The 1,532-nt window shown below is 43.9% G+C and overlaps 1 protein-coding gene across 5 annotated transcripts in view; it reads left to right on the top strand.

Moving 5' to 3' along the window:
• The first annotated feature begins 223 nt into the window (after positions 1-223).
• The window catches only part of cdin1 (CDAN1 interacting nuclease 1), a 54,393-nt gene continuing 53,084 nt past the window's right edge, over positions 224-1,532 (top strand). For 3 of the 5 annotated variants that reach the window (XM_031847062.1, XM_031847061.1, XM_031847058.1), the window contains exon 1: positions 236-708. In XM_031847062.1, coding sequence (XP_031702922.1) covers positions 646-708 — 63 coding nt within the window. In that variant the 5' untranslated portion in view covers positions 236-645. Of the gene's footprint in view, positions 709-1,532 lie in introns of all 5 variants that reach the window. The other 2 variants (XM_031847059.1, XM_031847063.1) reach the window with 2 other exon arrangements.

The following is a 1,532-nucleotide window of genomic DNA, read 5'->3' as shown; positions in this document are numbered from 1 at the left end:
TTAGGGTAGTCAACGAGCGTTGCAGCAGAGCCTAAGACCACTTATCTCAAGTACCCTCTTGCATTTGACGAGAATCCAGCGATGCTTCAGAGATGCAGTGAGGGAGCAGCATGTCTTAGCTGGGTCTCCGCCTTCGTACCGTCAAGTAACCAATCACATGCTGGCATACTCAGCTTCGAGGATGAATCCACCAATCAAATCGCTGCTCACACAAAAGTCCCCTCTTCAACTTCCTAGCGGGAAGTCGCTATCGAGCAGTGTACACAGGCAGCAGGAATCAATGGTAAACAACCATTTTACATGTTATTCATCGCTCTACACTCATATTTGACGACCCGGTGCATACAGTAGTCCTTCAGTACACTTTCGAGGAGTAGACAGAATGTGTTATTTTATGATCTGCGTTTGATGTGTTGCGTTAGCCACAGCATAAAGCTAAGATCGGTTAGCAAGGCGGGTAACGTTACAGCTGTTTTTGACAGCTGTCAGTCACCTCACGTGGTTTACCTCTGGAACTCAGATTGCATGCGTTAATCAAACTCTCCCTCCGTGTTTGCACAGATAGACACAGTCAAAGTCGTACGGTCACCACAGTAATCAAATTAAAATGAGGCTATCACGAGCTGAATATAAAGAGATCGCGAGATGGACCGATCAACTGAGACCCACGCGCCAATGTATGAAGACGCTGAAGGAGAGATTCCCAAAGTAAGTGGTTACACGCTGGATTTATTTTATGAGCTTCCTTACATGTGCAAATGTTTGTGTGTAAGTTAGCTACAGTAGGTGTGTTTAAGTATGGCAGAGGGTAAAAACGCCAAACTGTCTATCAACATAGCAGCATAATTTATTCCTGAATCTATTTTTGTTTCATCTCCTATTGTTAGATATTTATAATCTCATTTAATTCACCACTTATGATCTCTAATTAATTCCACACAGGTTTCTGTATAGGCTCCCACCACAGCATTAGGCAATGTTTTGCCATGCAGTGCCTGCACATCCAGAAATCGAAGAGAGAGGTTAATGGTTGTGTTTGCCTTTCTCCTTGACACTGAGGGCCCTCACTTTATTGAACGTAACACGTGTAATCCCCCAAGGCCACCAGGACACCATGGCTGATCCCGCCGAGGTCACTTACAAAGTCGTATGTATTTGGAGCTTCCTACTTCCATTGTGCCCTAATCACCAATCTAGAAGAAGGTATCATGTCCCCAAAGGGGACACAGCGAAGCTTGAGCTTGGCTTTGTTCTCACTGTCAGCATTTTGCAGAATATGTCATGCATATAAAGTTCATCCAATATCCTGTATGTTTAGGCACCAACACTAGGAGGTCCGTCTCATGTTTATTTTGAGTTTCCTTTCTCCTTTTTGGTTTCCTAATCCAAACTGTCTTCAACAAACAGTCCACATGCCAGCTTTGCAAAAAGTGGTACTGGTGGGTGTAATAATTAAAGGAAAACATGGGGCCATTTTCATTCCAATAATTCTGCACGATCTCTCTCTCTCTCTCTCTCTCTCTCTCTCTCTC

Source organism: Anarrhichthys ocellatus, unplaced genomic scaffold (assembly GCF_004355925.1).
Source record: "Anarrhichthys ocellatus isolate YVR2014 unplaced genomic scaffold, GSC_Weel_1.0 scaffold7, whole genome shotgun sequence".
Lineage (NCBI taxonomy): Eukaryota > Metazoa > Chordata > Actinopteri > Perciformes > Anarhichadidae > Anarrhichthys > Anarrhichthys ocellatus.
This window is presented reverse-complemented; position numbering and strand designations above follow the sequence as displayed.